A 19,236-nucleotide genomic window follows, 5' to 3' on the forward strand; every position below is an offset into this window, starting at 1 on the left:
TTATTTATTTTGTCAAAGGTATAAGTTTCCTCTGTTTATTTTGACTGTTTATATTTTGGGCATTTTTATTTGATATTTTATAAGCTTTTGTATGCACTTATATTTTTGCACATTGCTTGTTAATTATCATGTATATTTTTTGCATTTTTTGTATTAGCATTATAGTATTATTGTATAATTTTGAATACTTGTTTTTTTATATATATATATATTTATATTTATATATTTATAATATGCGTACTGTTAAGCACCATGGCAAAGTCCTCATTATGTGAAAGAGAGCACAAAAAAAGACATTTCAGGAAAAACTAAAAATCGTTTCAACCAGCTGTTGAAAACAAATCGATCACATTCAGAACATTTTTATTTTCAAATCCAATTCCCCTTTCAGACGAAGCTAGTTCCTGGCTTTGTGTGCGTCAGCCTTACGTGCATGTCGTCATCACGTCAAGCCACTAACGGTCGCCCTCAGCTGGGTGAGTGTTTTGAAAGGAGATGGCTGGTTAGCTGGTGAGCGACTGGACTTACACTACAGCGGAAAAAGTAGTCAACTGGGTAGCTATTTATTTTAATATTTTTCCATATCTGCTTAGAATATGACAGCCGTTATGTCAGTACTATTGGGACAACTTCACTAGCCGCACAGGTGTCTCAGAATATTATGTTAATTGTGTTGTACCGCACAGCTAGCAACGCCAGCTAATGTTAGCTGGCTACGTATGCAAGCTAGCTAACCTAATCGTGTGCTGACTCAGTCTGACAGCAACGTTGACGAGAGCGTGTAAGAGTTTGTTCTGAGGTTTGTAAAATTCATCCAGACATTTAACGTCAACGACAACCGCGGTCACCCGGCTTCGTTATATTCAAGTCGACAGCACACGTGAACTCACTGACAAACTGTTGTGTTAGTTGACGGCAGCTAGCCCGTGCTTTGCTAGGGGGCTGATCGGGGAGTCGAACTGACTTGTTGATTTCGCCATTAGCCAGATTATGAACGGTGAAAGATCCAGACTGGACTCCCCTCTGTACGGGTGATGGCAGAACATCTGCAGTCATATGACAGTAACTCCAGTGACACCGAAAACTGGGAACGAAAAGCAACCAGCCGACCTCGCAAACTCTGCAGGCATTCGAGGTGAGCCAGCTGACAATCTGTCAGACCTTCTGTGAAAAGTTCTTAGCATCAGTTTAGAGTCACTCACTGTTAGAGGGACATGATTGATGTTGGATTATCGAGTAGCCACACATTTCTTGCTTTAAATTTGAAATTATAATATTGCATGAGTAAAAAATAGCACTTACTTCTCAAAGTTATTTCTAATATTTCAGATAAACATACAGTATCTGTGGATAATTTTGTATCTGTATATTTTACATGACTCTTGTCTTGTATTAATTGATAGTTGGAACCTAAGTATAAAGTCAAAAATGTTTGTGGATTTAATCTTACAGCAAGAGTATATGAGAGAAGAGTAGGGCAATATATAAAACTATATACAGAAAGATAATATAAACTTGTCAATGGTCAAAGATTTTGCCAAACAGTTTCTACCAAGGTAACTATTCCTTTTAATACCACTGGTTGTTTAAGACCATTGTAGGGAATAGACAGATACAGATCAATTATGGCAATATTTAATATTTGTAAATTTGATGAAGTTCCTTGAAAGGTCAGGTATTTCATTCAATGCATAAGCCTAAAACAGATATTTTATTCACATTTCCCACTGGGGCACAGTTAATTGATTAGTTGTCAACTATTAAATTAATTGCCAACTATTTTGAGGTTTCAGTAATTTTTTGAGAAAAAGTCTAAATTGTCTGATTCCAGCTTTTTAAATGTGAAAATTTTATAGTTTCTTTACTTCTCTATGACAGTAAGCTGAATATCTTTGGGATGTGGACAAAACAAAACATTTGAGGTCGTCACCTTGGGCTTTTGCAAACAGCGATCGACATTTTTCACCAATTTCTGACATTTTATATAACCAAACAACTAATCGATAAAATAATCAACAGGTTAATCAACAATTACAATAATCATTAGTTGCAGCACTATATCCCACCTTTGACCCCAATGTTGACAGTATCATGATTTTGGCAATTCTGTGGTAGGCAGTATATCGCAAGACGACTATTTACAAAATGTCATAATACCTGTGTATCTAATGAGGGAACTATTTTCCAAAAATGGTACTGTGGGTTTTGAAAAGCCCCAAGTGATTATTATGTATTCACTGAAGTCCTGAGGGGTTTTACATTTGACACAACTTTATACACAACCGAGATGAAAGAATGTGCAGAATACATCTATGTCTTAGCCTCATTGATACACACACACACATATACATGTTCCACTTTGCGTGGTTATCCTAAACACCAAGGTTACTTCTGGTTATGGAAGGTATGTCTCTCCACTCCTGTTAACTAATAAGGTAACCCTAATCTAATGTTGAATGGTATCCATTCCTCCATCCTCGCCTGTGAGGTTGTTTTCCTGTAGCTTTTCGGTTTTTGCTAACTTTTCCACTGAAGGAACAATAGAGAGGCGGATAGAATAGAGTAGGCAGAAAGAGTTGTGACTTGTGTGTTGGGTCTCAGATTAAGGGGGGTGTTCCTGTGGTCTGTGGGTGGGTTTGTACTGACTACACATTATTACCCTGCAGCTGTGGCACACCCGTCTCTCTCTCTCTCTCCCTCCCCCCTCCCTCCCAGCTGCACAAATCTGTCCAACACGAGACAGAGCAAGCATGTACGGAGCCTAGCTAATAAGGAGAGCTAAGTTAATGTTAGAAAACACTTTGGTGTTCGACGCTGGCATGCTGTATAGCTGGTAGTCAATATCGACTGCACCCACCCTACCCCACCGGCCGCCGCCACAGTTACACTGTCCTTCTGTGGGAAACGCTGAGCAGATTTGACCTGTCAGAAAGTATTGTTAGATGAACAGTTACGTAGTTAACTATCCTTTTTCTTCTGGTACATTTACAATGTTTTCGCTCTTGACTCTATGTGTACTTCCTTCTATAATTGTGCTTAAAAGTAGTGGTCGACCGAAATGGGTTTTTTAATTACCAATGCTGATATTTAGAGAGTGGGATGGCCGATATGTAATGCCGATATCAAAAACAAAGAAAAGTCATATATAATTTCATTGTTTTTTCCAATAATCAGTCGAATCGGTCTATCACTACTTAAAAGGTTTGATTAGACCACACAAGAAGTGTGTTAAATCTCAGTCATCTCTGATTTTGGTTTGGTGTCAGACTAATCATCAAAAGTGATGGCAACACAACTTGGCTCCATTCAAAGTGTGTGTGTGATAATGTTATGTTATTATAAGCATACAGAATGTGGTCCGTCTGGTTGTTACATACATTTTGAATGCCTCATATGTAAGCCTGTTGGAGTTAGTCTATAGTATATTAATTATAACGTAATTCCCCTAACTGTTTAACATGTGAAATCTGTCCCATGTTGTGGTATGTAACATGTGTTTTTCATACTTGACTGATTTTATTAATTGCACAGTGGCGTTAACATGGTGCAGAGAAGTAGTGTGCACAACATCTGTAAAGCTCCTTAGTCAAAAATTATCCTCTGGCCTTGATTAAAGAGAGCGCAATGATAAGTATGCTTTTGTCTTGAAAAGCAGCAGTCAGGCCCAAGCGTCTCGAGGGGAGGCAGAACAGAGGAAGATGAGCCTGCATGGTGCCAGTGGAGGCTGTGACCGCTCACGTGACCGCCGACGCTCCAGCGATCGCTCCAGGGACTCCTCACATGAGAGAGAAGGCCAGCTCACCCCCTGCATCCGCAACGTCACATCACCCACCCGCCAACACAACAGTGGTGAGTGTGCATTGTGGACTTATATGAATGTCATGTCAGAGGTCCGCAGCTACTGCTGAGAACAGCTGCATTTATCAACTTACAGCTCAGATACGGTTTATATATGCTGTTTTTGACTGAAAATGGATCAAATCAGCACTAATTAACCAAGACAGCCTGTGGCTTTTCTGGATACAAGACACGTGTCCTGAGTAGGGCCCTTTCCAATGTGCATGTTTTAGATCAGATATTTCTAGCAATGGACCATTACTCAAATTAGGGGTGCAAGGAAGCCACAATAAACATCACAATCTAATTGTCGATTTCTATGATGACAAGCAGCCCAGTGTCCCGGTTAAACCACTGAAAATGCCACAGCCTACATGGGTTTCAAAGCAACGGCTTTTAAATTTGTCACTCTAACCTAACCAACTTCAGAGTTAAACATAGCATGCATATTTCTTTTCTGTTTTTTTACACAACAGCTCTGCGTCACTATTTACAGAATAATTACTTTAAAAAGTAACAGTGGCAGTAATGCATGCCGAACTGTGGGGGGTAATCTGTATGGATCATGAATCAAGTACGATCCATTACACCACTCCAAGTCAAATGGATGCTAAAGATGGTACCAAATCTGGTTGCTTAAGAATGTTTCTAATAAATACAAACACCTTCAAATCAAGCTTCAAAATGACAGAAAATGGATGCCAGTAATTAAGTCTTTACTTGTTTCTCATGTGATGTTGTTCTGCCTGTCTGTGTGTAGACCGTGAACGTGATGGTGGACCATCATCAAGGCCCAGTAGTCCACGGCCACAGAGAGTCTCTCCCAGCGGCTCCAGCAGTAGCGGGGTGGTGAGCAGTCGCAACAGCAGCCTGTCCAGTACTGAAGGCACCTTCAAGAGCTTGGGAGTTGGAGAAATGATTTTCGTTTACGAAAATTCCAAGGAGGGAGGAGCGAGCGCCACCGTCGGAAACCGAAACATTAGGACCTCAGAAAGAGTCACTCTGATTGTTGATAACACACGCTTTGTAGTAGATCCTTCCATTTTCACTGCACAACCCAATACCATGTTGGGCAGGTACAGTATACTTTCACCCTCGTTATTATTTGTCCTTACTCATTATAGTCAGAATACCTGAAAGTATTTATCTAATCATTGATGTATAAATTAAATGTTTATGCAGATAATTGTAGATGTAAAATTGTCTGTGATTCAGAGAATAAACCAAAGCTTCTTTGTTTCAGAATGTTTGGATCTGGAAGAGAACATAATTTCACACGGCCCAACGAGAAGGGGGAGTACGAGGTGGCTGAAGGCATTAGCTCAACAGTTTTTCGTGCAATTCTGGTAAGTCTCTCTCTAACATTTTCTCCATTTCTATCAATGATGTTAGAATGAAAACATCACACTATAACACAATCCAAATCAACAGCACCACAAAATACTACCCTAAAGCTAAAGCAACACCCCTCTAAGTTAGTGCCGACAAAACATCAACATTATTTTATAGATTTACAGCAGGGCTGTTACCTGTACTACATTTAGCTTGGTGCATTCAAGAAACTGGCAACTGATTGTATATAGCAGAACTATTTTTAGACTAAATGCAGGAAAATTGTATTTACTTTTTAATTTACACAGTGATGCTAATTACTGAAAAGGCTGCTGTTGATGACCCAACATATGGCATGATTATATGATCTACATGCGCGCAGTTAACTATTACATCTAACTTCCTGGCTAACTGCTGAGTTCTGCAACTGTAAAGTCAAACCTCTGGAACTCTAAATCTTCTGTTAGATGGCAAAATGCTATACCAAATTAAGATAATATTACAGAGTTGCCTATGCTTGTTTTTATACTATATATAAACACTTTGAGTCATTAAGTGTATATTTTATGTTATGAGTTAATGGATTAACACAGTGTTTAAAATGACCTTCTATGTGATTTCTTTCTAATTGACAGGAATACTACAAATCTGGGATAATCCGGTGTCCTGATGGAATCTCCATCCCTGAGTTACGGGAGGCATGTGACTATCTATGCATCTCCTTCGACTACAGCACCATCAAATGCAGAGACCTTAGTGAGTATTTCCTCTGGAGCATTGAAGCTTTTAGTGTAGCGGTGGCAGTCAGTGTGAACAAGAAGCTGCCTTGTTTGTTTCTCCCTCTACAGCCGTACACAGCGCATAACCACAAATCAATTTATTGTGGGTAGAAGTTTTTTATTTATGGCCTCAAAGGCATTGTACAAGTTCAACTTACAGATCATCATGAAATGGTTCACACTTCTAACTGTTAATCTCCTTTGTTATCAGGTGCCCTGATGCATGAGCTGTCCAATGACGGAGCTCGGCGGCAGTTTGAATTTTACCTGGAGGAAATGGTTCTGCCATTGATGGTGGCCAGTGCCCAGAGTGGAGAGAGGGAATGTCACATTGTAGTACTTACTGATGATGATGTGGTTGACTGGGATGAAGAATATCCACCACAAATGGGAGAAGAGTATTCACAGAGTAAGTACACACTAATACAGAAAACAGACACACATATCTGCACATATACTAAAGACAGATATGGGATGAAGAAGGGTTGTTTTGGTTCTTCTCTTTACAGTCATCTACAGCACAAAACTGTACAGATTCTTCAAGTATATTGAGAACCGAGATGTTGCCAAATCAGTTTTAAAGGAGAGAGGATTAAAGAAAATAAGACTGGGCATTGAAGGTAAGTTGAACTCTCTAAAGAAAAATAGTGATGACTTTAATCTCTCGTCAGTGGAGCGAGCTTTTAGTGAAATCTTTATTACAGTTTGAGGGGCTGACAGAAAACTTGCCAGAGGTTTTATTTCATTAGCAGCAGTATATGACCAGAGAACTACACGGCAAGGCTTTCATGAGACAACAATCATCCAGAAAAACCCAGGCATAGGAACAAAGGGAAAACACAAATATATGACAGATCTGTCAGTTAGTTGCAGATTGGGCAGGAAAACTGTTAATATGCTTCAAAAAGATATCCGTTAGTTTGTGTCTGAAACAATTAAAAGGCATGTGATACAGAAGGAGTCAAACATTCAAAAGAATAGTATAGTGGGTGAACCGGGGACAAAGAAAATACCAAGTATAAAAGGCAGGGACAAAGAAGTAGTAGACAACTGACATCAAGATTGATTACTTTGATATTACTGTCTGCTGAGATGCAATATTGTTTGAAATCCTTTGTTTCATGGCATTAATGGTTTTAGCATGCTTCTTTAAGGTGATAGTTATTTTGGATAAAAGATGATGAAAAATCAGTCTAGAAAAAACTATATTAAATATATATAAAATTTTGCGATACAAAATAAAGTTGAGACAATTTAGTTTCTTGTATTGCAATATTGAAGGCACGTAGTTTTCGAGGACATTGAAAGCAGTTACCACTTCACTAGTCTGGCTGTTCCTGTGGTGTGTGTGTGTGTGTGTTATATGAATGGATTTTTTTAATGTCTAGAAAAAGGCTTTTAACCTTTTGCTCATTGGAAGTTTCTGCTGCTGCTTAACTTAACTAAAATTGATCGTAAAACTTACCGGTTAACAGAAACAAGGTGAAAATGTCCAAAGTGATGAACTGGTTAAAAAGTCACTTACATTTTCTGTAGTTTGGATTTGAATGTTTTTGGTGACTACTGGATACCAAGGGCCATAATTACAGAAAGTTCCTAACTGGTAGATCCTATCCTAATTGCTTGGTAACCATGGTGATAAAGCTTAGGAACTGATTTAGGAAAAAGGCCACTACAGATTAACAGTTCCTAAGTCAACGTTCCTTTCCTAACTTTAGTTAGGATTTGCTTCTGTAATACTAATAATCTTAGACACCTCCTATCTTAATTTAAGACTTAAGATAGGACCTTTCTGTAATACGGCTCCATAACCCTATCTTGACCATTCTGGGTGTTCTACCAACTTGGAAGCAGATCTAAAATAAATCTAGCCATTGAACCCCAACCCATGTCATAGTGGAAATATATAGCAGAACTACTTCTAAGCACTGAAATGTCATTAGTGTACTGAGCACTTCACCTACTCGTTAATGAGCTCCCATGATCCTGTTGAGTTTGTATTCTCGGAGAACAAGACGTGTTGACACAAACTGAGCTAATAATTTGTCCACACTGTTCCTTTGGCAGGCTACCCCACATATAAAGAGAAGGTCAAAAAAAGACCAGGAGGTCGTCCAGAGGTCATTTACAACTACGTCCAGAGACCCTTCATCCGCATGTCCTGGGAAAAGGAAGAGGGTAAAAGTCGCCATGTAGACTTCCAGTGTGTAAAGTCCAAGTCCATCACCAACCTGGCGGCAGCAGCAGCAGACATCCCCCAGGACCAGCTGGTGGTGATGCACCCTGGCCCCCAGGTGGATGAACTGGACATCCTGCCTAATCACCCACCTAGTGGGAATCACTACAGTAACAACTACAGCAACGAGCCTGACCCTGATGCACCTTCACCTGCTGTCTGAGGGCACGCTGGTCCTCTTTCAATGCCTCTGCCCCTCTCCTACTCCTCTAGTCCTACTCCCAGCATGCTGCAGCATGGAGCGCCAGGGGCACCATAACCATATTGCCTTGACACCTCCTTTGCAGCCTTAGAGCCTCAAGATCCTGGTTGACTGTAGAAAAAGAAACACAAGGGGCATAAGTCTGGTGAAAGGAAGAGTTCACTATTATTTTCATTTTGTTTTTTACTTGACCAAAGGAATTTATTTTTCTGTTAGGGGGAAAAATTGTTAAACAGTTATTATTAACATTATTATTTACAATGTTATTGTACCTTCATTTGATGGGTTTGGCTAAGCACTGTTGTGGTGTCACTGTTTTCTCACAGGTTTCGTTTAACTGATAAGATTGATTTTGATTCTCTCGGGTGGCCTAACTACTAAATGTCATTTAGGGGGGAAGAATACAAGACTTGCTATTGAAAAAATACAACTTTCTAATCATGGAGAAAATCGGTTATCACCACATAGTGTCATGATCTCCAGTTGAATGCTCAGATATCTTGTAAGAAAAAAAATTGTTGTTATTGGGTATGTAGTCATTGGCTGGATTTGATATGTGATGTTATGCTCCTCCTGCAGCCAAGATATTAAGCAGAGCACAGGCTGTTGTGGTCAGAATCTTTTGTGCAAAGCTTGAAATTGTTGTTAAAAAATAAAAACAAAATCATCAAATAAAGACATCAAAATAACATTTTTGTATATTTGATCTTTGATTCTAAAACCTGATGTGATGAATAAGAAAGGAAGTAAGTGAACAGTGATGTACACTCGAGAGGCACAACTTAACCAGAATGCACTGCGTTCCATTATTTCCTTTGCACAGTGAATAAAAGATCAAGTGAGGTGCAGATACTTGTGCTGCCGGTATGCATTTGCCACCAAGGGAATATTAATTTCCAGAGAGTCCAGCAACAATCCGACCAAAGAGAGCAAAAATAGCTTTTATCAATGGATCTGCCCTAGACTACATCTAGACACAGTGAAAACCTAGCAATTAAAACATAATACAACTATGTTTAAGGACAGATTAAATGATTTTTCCAGTTAATGCAGAAGCTAAAACCAAATGGTAAAAAGAAATTTAGTAATGCAAGAATAAATTAGAGAGCTTTATGTCCTTACCTAATCATTTAAACAAATCAAGACCAGCAAGAGCTAAATGACTGCACTGGAAAACTTACAGAGAAACCTCACATGAAGAAATATCTTTTTCTACTCTTTGAGTATTTTTCTGACCCCAGGGTTACTTATCCTTTTCCTTCTATACTTCTTCCTTATGGCAGAGAAACATTTCTTTGTTCAATATATCACAATGTCTCTGCACTCTATAATATGGCTGGTACTGCAACGCCTTCTTTTGATTTTGAAGATTGATAATTAACTCTCTCAGTCCGAAACATAGCCCCAAGTCAAGGCTGAAGAGAGTAGCAGAGCGGCCACTTGATCCAAGTCACCACATGGTGCTGAGTTGGATCAAGTGTCGAAGGAAGTCAGTGGTCAGACCTGCTTTCCCAATGAAAACACCCTACCTCCACTATTGAGCCATGTCCTTCGCTCTTGGGCTTCCTCTTCCTCGTCTGCAGGTGTGTCCGCAGGTATCCTATACATGAACTGTCATCACACCAGTTTCAAGTCTTGACCTCCTTGAGCTTATCCCGAAGACTAAAGCCCAGAGTACTCAGCATAAACCTCTTGTGCAGTCTCCAGTCCTTCAAAAACATCTTCTTCAGCCTCACTTGATGTTGCCACCTCCAGAGGCACAGACACCACAGGTGAAGCGGCCTCCTCGAACACCTTCTGGGCCTCTGGGTATACAGTACGCATGTCCATCCTTTCACCAGTTAAAGGTAAACAAACATGGAATTATTTATAAAATCAACCAATTTATAATATTTTATATCTCACTTTTAAATTTTTTGTTTGTTGTTTGCAAGGTGTTCCATTTAAAAATTTCCACTCCCACCTGACCCTGAATTGTCACTCTGCAAGTTGCCACTTTTTTGAAATATGGTTACATAATATCTTGAGGTAGCTGTCAACATCTGTCAGGCAATGTACACACAATGTACAATGTCCTACACATTCAGTGTAATGGGACACCCCCTCCAATTTCTGTCATCTGATGTGAGATTTTAAAGAGCCTTAAACATTTTAAAGTTTTAAAAACACCTATCAGTACGGCACCTGCTTTGTTATCATTTTAAATGATCAATATTAGTCAGGAGATGGTTATACCTCTGCATCTCCAACAGTTCCTTTGCAATCATTCGCCCAATCTTCCTGGCGCCCGCCCTCGTGCTACCATGAATTCCAGGCCCTGTTTGGAGAACCGGCCTCCCTTCACCTGAAACAAGACAAAGCTCTGAGATGTGTTATGTGCTGCTTTGCTTTGAATTGATATTAAACATACATATAGGAGAGGGCTGTCTCATTGTCACCTGACATCAGTACAGTGGCCATTGTGTTTTTGGGGGCAGCAGGCTGATGATGGGTTCTCTCAGGTCTTGTACCTGAAGGACTTTTTTTGTCAAAGAAAAAAGACAGAAAATAAAAGAGGAAATAGGACTGTGTATCATATCATATCTCTAAATATTAACTGAACTGCTTAACCTACAGTAGTCATACAGTATATTTGCTAAACAGCAGCCACTGAAGGAAATCTTTATTTATGTGAAGCCAATGCTAGCTGCTAGTAGATCTAGGGATGGCAATGATGGTTGTCATCACTATTGTTCAGAGTGAAATATCTTGACAACTATTAGATGGATTGGATGTTTACATTTGTGGTGGAGTGAAACATTTCAAAAGTTATTAGATGGACTGCAATGACATTTACAAGGGATATTCGAGGTCCCCAGAAGATACATCTTACTGACTTTGGGGATCCTCCTGCTTTTCCTTTAGTGTCACTGCCATGTCAAACCTTTGCTGTGCTATACCTCAACATCTATGTGATAGGTTGCCATAAAATTTGGTACAGACATTCATGGTTCCCACAAGATGTCTTTTAATGACACTTGTGAAGTACTTTTCCTCTAGTGCCACCAGAAGGTTAAAACTTTTACCATATCCTTTTTTATTGAAACATTTTGACAGCTAATTGATGCTTTGCGTGAACTTTGGTGCACACAGTTGTGGTCCCCAGAGGATGACTTATAATGTTTATGATCTCGTTTCTTATCATGTAGCGCCAACAACTGGTCAAAATTAAATGTTTTTCCAATACTTTGGTTTAAGACCAAATGCCTGCAAAACTAACAACATGTCATCAGTCTCAGCTCTACTTCAGTGCAAATTAGCCAGTGTTTGCATGCTAACACAATGAACCACCTGCTACACCTGCTTAACATCAGCATTGTCATTGTGAGCATGGCAGCACGTTGATGTGAGCATTTAGATCAAATACAGCCTCAAGCTGCTACAATGGGTGTAGATTACTAGTCTTGTTAAAGTACAAGATCTGCATCTATAAAATATAATAAACACATATCCCAACAAATAAAATAATAAAACTATATTATAAGTCTGGGTAGCAATTGAGTACTTTACAATAAAAAAAGCCACTACATAACATACACTACATAACATAACACTAGAAACAGCAAATAAAGACTTGTCATACAATAGGTTGATACAACATGATATTATATTTTAAATTGGAAAAGGACAGTTTTACTTACATGACTACAGTATTGGTAGCGACAATGTACTCCACCTCTTTGGTCCAAGGGTTCATAAAACTGAACCAGTGGCTTGTTAGTGTGATGAATGAGCCATCTTTTATTTTTAACTTGTAGCAGTTTGTATTGATCTTCTCTCTCATCTGCAGCACTTACAGCAGACAGCGACAGAGGGGGGACAAGGACAGGCAATGGATGAACTGTCCACAGGTAAGATGAATTGCAACACTATTTTCAGCAGATCAAACCACCACAATAGTGTAATCACTGTAGGTGGAGAAAAGGCCCCCCTTTTTGTAGGATGCATACCTTGCCTGTGAGATTCTGCTAAATGAGCAATATCATCTTCATGAATGTATTCGTAAAATGAAGTTCCCAGCAGCTCATGAGGTAAATAAGACAAAATGGCAGTGGCCCTTGAATAGAAAATAAGCATATTCACTCACAATTTTATTATCTTTTAATATATTTTAGCAATATTGGGTAATTTATTGATCATGAAATGAAACTAAGCATTACTAATTGAAACATGATTTATGAGATGTGTGTGTACATGATGCGCACACAAACATTACATTCAACATTATTCAGATGTATTGGCATGAAATCAGACAAAGTGGTAAATGTTCTCACCTTTGATCTACAAAGAGAAACTTCCCGTCGATAGCATGACGTGAAACAAACTCCATGGGCTTGACCTTGACATGATTCTGCACTGGCTGAGAAACAGTGTGGGGATGTAACCGACCAACAGCCACCAGGCAGCTTAAATTACATAATACATCATTATCCGGCTCATTATTTTCATCCAGATCCACCTCAGTGGGGGACCAGCCTTTTAAGTAACCAGTGCTGTGAATGGTGCAGAAGCCATTATGATCTGCTGTGAACAAACGTTTTCAAAAATGATAAGTAATACTAATGTGTGAGCATCAGACTTTGACTACTCAGCAGAACACAAGATGTAAGACATTGCAGCCAATAAGTGAGGGATGCTACCGTTATTTTTTGAGCAGCTTGATGGAAAATCTTCATTTTCTATATTTCCATTGCACTTCATCCTGCAGAAAAATGAGCGTCTCACCCCAGAACAAAGTCTTAAAGAACTTGGGTTGATATCTGTCTTCAGGAAAGGACCACCTGAAAAACAAACATTTAAAAAAAGGTAATTCTGGATATGGCAGTTTAATTTTATTGTACTATACGACAGCACACACCAGTACCTACCTGTGCCAAAGTATAGGTACATGGTAAAAAGACAAGATGTTTGAAGATAGAATGGTTACAATATTGTGTTTAAGAGAAATATAAAAAATAATTACACTCTGCATACCAATTAAAATAATAACAGTATTATAAGCACAGGGTTATAACAAAACTGGAAGTGTGTAATACAAATAGTGTAACATTCTTGATATTTCCTGGAAGTTATAAAGTTTTTTCTAACTTATAAGTTATAGACTTTGGCTGACGTTAAGAGTGCAGTACGAGGTGCTCTTGCTTTTATTGTGGATTACTTTTTGCATGGATGATTTTCTCTTGTGGTATGGTAACCACTGAGGACAGCTGCTCCTTTACTTTGGCAATGTCTTTAGGGTGCAGATACTCAAACAGGCTCTGACCAATCAGGTCATTCTGGAGACAAACAGATGAAATACAGGAGAAAGGGTGACGGCGCAAGATGCAACATTATCATCTGACCATATGACACAATTCACTTTCCACAAAATACCGTTCGGTTTCAAAATAGACACTAGTGAAGTCAAAAGTAAGATTCAGAACTGTTTTCATAAATCATTTAACGTCACAAAAATATTGAACAGCACCTACCTGGCTATAATTTAGGATCTTGTATACTGAATCAGAAACAAACAATATTTTCCCTCGATCACAGTCAATAGCAAACAGAAAGCCATCAGCTGCCTGAGGACAATAGAGGAGGTAAAACAGTCATTCACAGGTTATAACATCTAAATCACCAAATCTGAAAATCATGCAGTCAGAGCTGACCCAAGGCTCTTAGTTGCACAAAAGAAGATTGCATTCATGATGTAACACAAATGTATCCACTCCCTACCCCAGGCCACCTGCCTCCCCCTCACTTTAACTGACTAATTAACCTTTTTTTTGTGGGAGAGAACCACATGCTTGAACGTGGTGATCCTCATCCTGTCTGCCATACAAACCACTCCACCTGACATGTTGGTCATGATCTGATGAATCTCTAAGCTCTAAATGTAACCATCCAATTACTCTGACCATGAAAAATACATTACAAATAATCACTTAATTATGTGGCTTTCATCAGCGGATGTGGCCCTACCTGACCGGACAGAACATTTGAGCTGTGGGTGAGCACTGCTATTCATTAACTGTGAGCTTTGAATAGAGAACAGCCCTGCTCAGACAATAAAGCATCTGTGAGGCTGTCACATGCCCGCTCTAAATGTCTGTACATGGCAGTTATTTGTGGGCAAGGCGATATTGAGATAAAATATAGGCGCACATTACAACAGAAACAGGAATGTAAACATAAATTTATTTACAAAACAGCCTCTGCCAACACTTCAATAATCAGGTGTTATTTATAAAGCTAGGCAAATAAAGGAGACAGTTTTTTGTCCAACAATCTCAACTCAAATAAAACCAATTCAAATTATGAGCTGGGTTGTAAGGTTGTTAGTTTTCATTCAAACTTTTACAATTTGCTCTTATAGAAGAGGGTGTTTGCTTCCACGGAGCTGTTTCTAAAGCCCGATTCAATACAACTGGATTTGCACAAAATGATAAATATTTTTTTCTTTTAGATTAAGAACAAAATCTGCATACCCTTCGTAGTAAGAGTTGCAGCTCCTCATCTGATAAGAACGCAGGTTTGTGATTAACTTCTGTGTAACAGTTCCCACCAGAACCTGCTTTTCAGAGGCAGAATGTTAATGAGGACTTTTAATATGTATTACCTTCAATCTTTAACTTTTAAAAGTGTCAGTCTCTCACCTCGTAATGTCTTCATGTGTTGGACTGCCATACGCAGGACTGAGAGTTTGTCCAGTTTGCGTGATTTAGTGTTGCATGTAGGCACTAGTGATGCCAGCTCGTCTATGAAGCGGTTCATCTTATCCCTCCGTCTCTTCTCTGTCTGACTGTGAGTCCTCCTGGAACACAAAACAGTAAAGAGAGCATTTTCTTTTGCGGTTCCATACTTTCCTGGTTCATGAGAAATCAAAAGCCGCTGTGGTCACCTGGCATTCTTATTGCAGCCTTGCTGGTCACCACAGTCCCTGTAAAAATAAGATGGATTGATAAAGAGTGTTAGGTGTTGAAATAATGTTGATGTTAAAAGACATGTTTTAGACGATCACCTCAGCAGTAAAGCACTATTTTAGTCACTTTTTCATTAGATGCCGGTCTTCCATGCACCTGTTTAACAGATGCAGCAGAAATTAATTTAGGTAATAAAATGCTTTTATTGTCTTTGTTTAAAAGTACATTGTTTTAAAGAATACACAGCACAATTAAACTGTCAAACCCTAAGAAAAATCCAGACAAGGAAATACAGTGGACAGATACAGCAGCATAATGCAGGGCTGACAGACAGACAGACAAACACGATCACACCCGGAGGCAATTTAGATTCATTAATTCAACTGATCTGAAAGTCTCTTCACTGTAGAACCAAGCTGAGATTTAAACTCAGGACCAAATGCTGAATTTATGTATGTATTTGTCATACCACCAATCACTTGCAATTATCTGAAGAAAATACTCCTCTAATTCTGTTAAATTGCTGTGACGTCCAGAATGTTAAGAAGATCAAGAAAATGTTGAAAACAGCAAGGAGACACATTTTACCAGCCTGGAGGTGTAATGCGCAGTAGTAGTAGGAGTTTTTCCACAGACTGACTCACGGGTATACAGTGGAGCTTCCTTTCCTTTTGCGAGAGAAGTTCCTGCTGGTTGTGCCAGTGAAGCTGTTGATCAGGTTGTTTGATCGTGAGGACATGAAGCTGCTCATTGTAGATGAAGAGTCCATACTTTACCCTGTCAGTTCCATGTGGAGACGACTTTATAGAAGTACTGGAGGTGTTGCGTTAAACACAGGTCATTGTTAAACTTATCAATGAGAAAACAACTGACTACAAAAATGTAATTTAGATATCAAACTTTAAGCAGCATATTTAACATCAGCTTTAACAGCTGGTACTTACAGCATGAGACCCAGAAGATTTCATAGAGGCAGAGGCTCACCACACATCTTAGCCACCTGTTTAATAGTCCGTACACACACTAAGCGAAGAATCAGATGTGACATATATAACTGGAAACTTAATATGACCAAGATATGTTAAACCCTTTAAACTGAGCTGTCAATTTCACTCTCACTGTGAGATTAAAATACCCTCTCAAAAACATGATGTAAGTGGATGTGCATGTGTTTCTTAACTGAAGATCAAAATCAGCCTTACATAAGACATGATACATTTGAAAATGACATCAGATAATAACCAGATGGCAGGAGTAATCACACACCTGTTTTCACATTATCAAAGTCAGTAATGTGAGCTTTTTGTTGGCTCTGGGGATTAAGGCATTATTTTGCCCTTCCAGTTTCCAACGCAACATCCTCGTTTTACTAAACATGATAATCCCTGAAGCTGATTCACCAATTTGACATGACATGCGCAACATAAAGAAATGCACTGCAAATACAGAACAAACCAGAGTTTCAACACAACAAATGTTTCTGAGGGGGGCATACCACAAAAAAACGATGGATTTATTGACATGCTACCAAAGCCGTGTGGGAGCTGTTGTTGATAGTAGTTGCTGTTTATCTTTGTTAAAATGACCGTGTGCTCAGGTTTTGCCATCCAGTGTAGAAGTAGAAAGGAACATTAATGGACAGCACCCCTTTAGGAACACGTTTAAGGTTTTTAGAAGGACCGATGAAAGGTGAGAAAACCCACTGTGCTAGTGGAACAGAAACTAAGGAGAGAAGGGGAATGGGACTTTGGCTTTAGATAGATTATATCATCATCCATTCAACACCCTAATGTTCATCTACCCAACATCAACCCAAAATGGAAAACATGTAGTTTTTTAATTTAGTTCAAAACAGAATTCTGGATCTCTCTGCTAACAGAAGTTTAAATACTAAGGCCAAGTGGGGAATTAGAGCTCTACTTGTGTAGTGTGACTAGGATGCAACATGTGAGCGGGCTCAGGTCTTCCCAGTCCTTTCCTTTAACAGTCGCCACAAGCTGCTACACTTTATCATTATTCATAGAGGCAGAAAAAGTTTATAGGATGAACACTGACAACACAAAATGGACATGTTTATCATAAAAAGAGTTTACTGGAGTTGATTCAAATTCAAATTAGTTTTATTGGCATGAATGTATAGCAAGAATATTGCCAAAGCTATATATTATATTGATAAACTGTAGGCCTACCTTGTACACCCACTGTTAGCTTTGCCTTTCAATAAGAGACACATGGCAGGTTTATTAAAATTGTATTTACTGATGAAAAACAAATGTCCCTAAAGAATGAGCAACCTCCTCCTACTTTCATTTGACTCTAGGAAATTGATTCATAAATAGCCTGTAAAAAAATCAATCTCAAAAGAAAACAGTCCCTCTTTGATAAGAACCCCAGTGGTAAAGCTGCTGGACCTCGGTAGCCACCATCATGGCAACCACAATGATCTGACTGACTGTGGCATTATTATTATTGTTTGTAGCAGCAGCAACAGTAGCAGTAGTAGTAGCAATAGTAGTAATAGTAGTGGTAATAGTAGTAGTAGTAGGCCTAGCCTTTTACTAGTAGCAGTTGATGTTTTGTTGTTATAGTTCTATTGCTGTGGGAAGAAAAAGGGAGAAATATTCAGCACCCTGATAACGTTACATAAGACAGTAAGTCGAGTAATCACAAGGCTTGTGTTTCCTTTCAAACACATGGATTGTTGTTATATGATCTCATGAAAAGAGATTATCGCTGCAGCAGAGACTTTTGGGCCGTCACCTCTTCTCACCACATGCTGGCAGTGGAGCACAACAAACAGATGAAACATTGCCAAACCAACTACCATACTGTAAATCCAACTAATCTGATTTGAAATGTGCCTCAGACTCTTTTGTAAATAATCAATCAAATTATTGTTAATTAAATCATAAATCATTACAAACTTTATGTCACAAGTAACATTAAAATTGGTAGGTTTAAATTAAATAATTATTAGATTAATTCTCATTGGATTTGATTTCATTATACAGTATAATTATACTACAGAAACTATACTGGTTTTGGTATCTATTAAGATCTAAGGTAACAAAATATTTATAGTGCAATCTACAAGCATACAGTGGGTACGGAAAGTATTCAGACCCCTTTAAATTTTTCACTCTTTGTTTCATTGCAGCCATTTTCCAAAAATCAAAAAAGTTCATTTTATTTCTCAGTAATCTACACTCAGCACCCCATCTTGACAGAAAAAAACAGAAATGTAGAAAGTTTTGCAAATTTATTAAAAAAGAAAAACTGAAATATCACATGGTCATAAGTATTCAGACCCTTTGCTCAGTATTTAGTAGAAGCACCCTTTTGATCTAATACAGCCATGAGTCGTTTTGGGAAAGATGCAACAAGTTTTTCACATCTGGATTTGGGTATCCTCTGCCATTCCTCCTTGCAGATCCTCTCCAGTTCTGTCAGGTTGGATGGTAAACGTTGGTGGACAGCCATTTTCAGGTCTCTCCAGAGACGCTCAATTGGGTTTAAGTCGGGGCTCTGGCTGGGCCATTCAAGAACAGCCACGGAGTTGTTGTGAAGCCACTCCTTCGTTATTTTAGCGGTGTGCTTAGGGTCATTGTCTTGTTGGAAGGTAAACCGTCGGCCCAGTCTGAGGTCCAGAGCACTCTGGAAAAGGTTTTCGTCCAGGATATCGCTGTACTTGGCCGCATTCATCTTTCCCTCGATTGCAACCAGTCGTCCTGTCCCTGCAGCTGAAAAACACCCCCACAGCATGATGCTGCCACCACCATGCTTCACTGTTGAGACTGTATTGGACAGGTGATGAGCAGTGCCTGGTTTTCTCCACACATACCGCTTAGAATTAAGGCCAAAAAGTTCTATCTTGGTCTCATCAGACCAGAGGATCTTATTTATCAC

At 39.0% G+C, this 19,236-nt stretch overlaps 2 protein-coding genes across 5 annotated transcripts; one reads left to right on the top strand and one right to left on the bottom strand.

Moving 5' to 3' along the window:
* The first annotated feature begins 410 nt into the window (after positions 1–410).
* Positions 411–9,075, top strand: btbd10b (BTB (POZ) domain containing 10b). 4 transcript variants are annotated; one of them, XM_046033369.1, is made up of 9 exons: positions 411–555; positions 984–1,135; positions 3,653–3,849; positions 4,598–4,913; positions 5,081–5,183; positions 5,805–5,925; positions 6,160–6,357; positions 6,458–6,568; positions 8,016–9,075. In XM_046033369.1, the coding sequence occupies exons 2-9, from the start codon at positions 1,035–1,037 to the stop codon at positions 8,345–8,347; spliced, it is 1,479 nt and encodes a 492-aa protein (XP_045889325.1). In that variant the 5' UTR covers positions 411–555; positions 984–1,034; the 3' UTR covers positions 8,348–9,075. The 4 variants fall into 4 exon arrangements, with proteins under 4 accessions (XP_045889325.1, XP_045889326.1, XP_045889327.1 ...); XM_046033370.1 differs by having other exon boundaries at positions 3,656–3,849; XM_046033371.1 differs by lacking the exon at positions 984–1,135 and having other exon boundaries at positions 418–555.
* A 973-nt stretch (positions 9,076–10,048) lies between these two features.
* On the bottom strand, positions 10,049–16,099 carry arntl1b (aryl hydrocarbon receptor nuclear translocator-like 1b). The gene is made up of 13 exons (XM_046033272.1): positions 15,973–16,099; positions 15,309–15,366; positions 15,064–15,221; positions 14,896–14,978; positions 13,897–13,989; positions 13,584–13,701; positions 13,066–13,206; positions 12,700–12,949; positions 12,376–12,482; positions 12,067–12,217; positions 10,820–10,904; positions 10,622–10,731; positions 10,049–10,217 (listed from the first exon to the last, which is right to left on the bottom strand). Exons 1-13 carry the CDS (start codon positions 16,097–16,099, stop codon positions 10,049–10,051), a joined length of 1,650 nt encoding a protein of 549 aa, XP_045889228.1.
* Positions 16,100–19,236: the final 3,137 nt, after the last annotated feature.

Source organism: Micropterus dolomieu, linkage group LG20 (genome assembly GCF_021292245.1).
Source record: "Micropterus dolomieu isolate WLL.071019.BEF.003 ecotype Adirondacks linkage group LG20, ASM2129224v1, whole genome shotgun sequence".
Taxonomy (NCBI): domain Eukaryota; kingdom Metazoa; phylum Chordata; class Actinopteri; order Centrarchiformes; family Centrarchidae; genus Micropterus; species Micropterus dolomieu.

Bases quoted from the DNA above. Each gene is read 5' to 3' on its own strand.
- btbd10b (XM_046033369.1), top strand. From the start codon at position 1,035: ATGGCAGAACATCTGCAGTCATATGACAGTAACTCCAGTGACACCGAA. The intron at 1,136-3,652 runs GTGAGCCAGCTG...TGTCTTGAAAAG, and splicing joins AAACTCTGCAGGCATTCGAG to CAGCAGTCAGGCCCAAGCGT. The intron at 4,914-5,080 runs GTACAGTATACT...TCTTTGTTTCAG, and splicing joins CCCAATACCATGTTGGGCAG to AATGTTTGGATCTGGAAGAG.
- arntl1b (XM_046033272.1), bottom strand. From the start codon at position 16,099: ATGGACTCTTCATCTACAATGAGCAGCTTCATGTCCTCACGATCAAAC. The intron at 12,218-12,375 runs GTATGCATCCTA...GTCTGCTGTAAG, and splicing joins AGCAGAATCTCACAGGCAAG to TGCTGCAGATGAGAGAGAAG. The intron at 10,905-12,066 runs GTAAGTAAAACT...TGACAAAAAAAG, and splicing joins GCTACCAATACTGTAGTCAT to TCCTTCAGGTACAAGACCTG.